Raw genomic sequence first — 1323 nt, forward strand, 5'->3', positions numbered from 1 at the left:
CCCCATATCGGCTCGCCCCTCGTATGACAGATCGACCTGGCAGCGCTGGCTTTTTCGATTTCGTTTTGTGCTGATTTACGCGCGCATCTTGTTTGTGTTGTTTTGCTTTGCAATAAGTTAATCAGCAGTGCAGGGATTATTGTTTAGCGAGCCAAATCTGTTCAACACGAACACCTTGATCGCCCGCGGCCTCGCCGCCGGATGTGCCAATGCGTGCCCCCATCTCGAATCCGGTTAACTCAACGGTCCCGATTGCCTGCGACACTCTGCCCAAGGCTGCAGTTTTGGACCCAAAGCGCGTGTTGGCCATTTCCATGCTGGAGTCGACCCACAAGAGGTCAACATTCCGGTCTTTTCCGCTCGGATATTACCAAGGCCACTTACTTCTCCACGCCGCTGCTGCTGGGCAAGAACGGTCTCGAGAAGAACCTTGGTCTGCCCAAGGTGAACGCCAACGAGAAGGAGCTGCTCAAGAAGGCCATTCAGGAGCTGAAGAAAAACATCCAGAAGGGCGAGGAGTTGGTCAAGAAGAAGTGAATTTTTAGATCAAGTTGAAATTATTTGTAACCAACAATTGAAAATAAAATTTGAAGTACATGATAAAAAGTATCCGCGTATTTGTTTTCTTTGTAGTAAAATTTATTCTCATTCTACATTCTTGGACTTAGCGGCGGCGGCGGGTTTCGGTTCCGTGACGGGGTGGCTTCCTCTAAGTCTCCCTCTACATGGGACAAACTGTGCTGACCTCCGCTAGTAACTTTAAGGATGCGCATGCCCTGCACCCGCTTGCTGACAAGCTGCGTTGTTCGTCTTCCTCGTTGCCAGTTCCAAGTTGCTGGTTCGAGCTCATGCCCCCGGGTTCGGAATGGCAGTTCGGGGCAAAGATCTTGGGCCTGTTGAGGTTTTTGAAGTAGATTCAGTACGTCGAGGCCCAGATGGCGTCTGCAAGGACTTTCTTGCCTTTCTGGATGAAGATCCCGGCTTGAAGAAGGTCAGTCTTGCCCCGGCAGTATCAACCGGAGGCGGGCCACGACTAGATACGCCGCTTTGCTTGGTAAACCCGACGGTGTTCACGTGGTCGTTTTCTGGGAGGATGACGATTGACAGCCCGAAATGATCTCGATCGGGAGCCACTTCTTGCCCTCGATGGTGAGGCCCATGTTGCCGTTCGAATCCCGGAATGACCTTCAGGCGTAGGCGTGTCTATCTTTCAGCAGACACACGGAATCGCTAGAAATTCGACCACCCTCAGGATCCCCCCCCGAACGATGGTTCACTTTATTATTTTCCTTCCTCATCTGGAACATTTTCCGTTTAATTCAA

At 51.2% G+C, this 1323-nt stretch overlaps 1 protein-coding gene across 1 annotated transcript; it reads left to right on the forward strand.

Moving 5' to 3' along the window:
• LOC119767990 (malate dehydrogenase, mitochondrial-like) lies at positions 1-607 on the forward strand. The gene has a single exon (XM_038258161.1). The coding sequence runs from the start codon at positions 202-204 to the stop codon at positions 535-537; it is 336 nt and encodes a 111-aa protein (XP_038114089.1). The 5' UTR covers positions 1-201; the 3' UTR covers positions 538-607.
• The last annotated feature ends 716 nt before the right edge of the window (positions 608-1323 follow it).

The sequence above is a fragment of the Culex quinquefasciatus genome, chromosome 2 (genome assembly GCF_015732765.1).
Source record: "Culex quinquefasciatus strain JHB chromosome 2, VPISU_Cqui_1.0_pri_paternal, whole genome shotgun sequence".
In the NCBI taxonomy this organism is placed as follows: Eukaryota; Metazoa; Arthropoda; class Insecta; order Diptera; family Culicidae; genus Culex; species Culex quinquefasciatus.

Coding starts and splice junctions, on each gene's coding strand:
- LOC119767990 (XM_038258161.1), top strand. CDS start 202: ATGTGCCAATGCGTGCCCCCATCTCGAATCCGGTTAACTCAACGGTCC.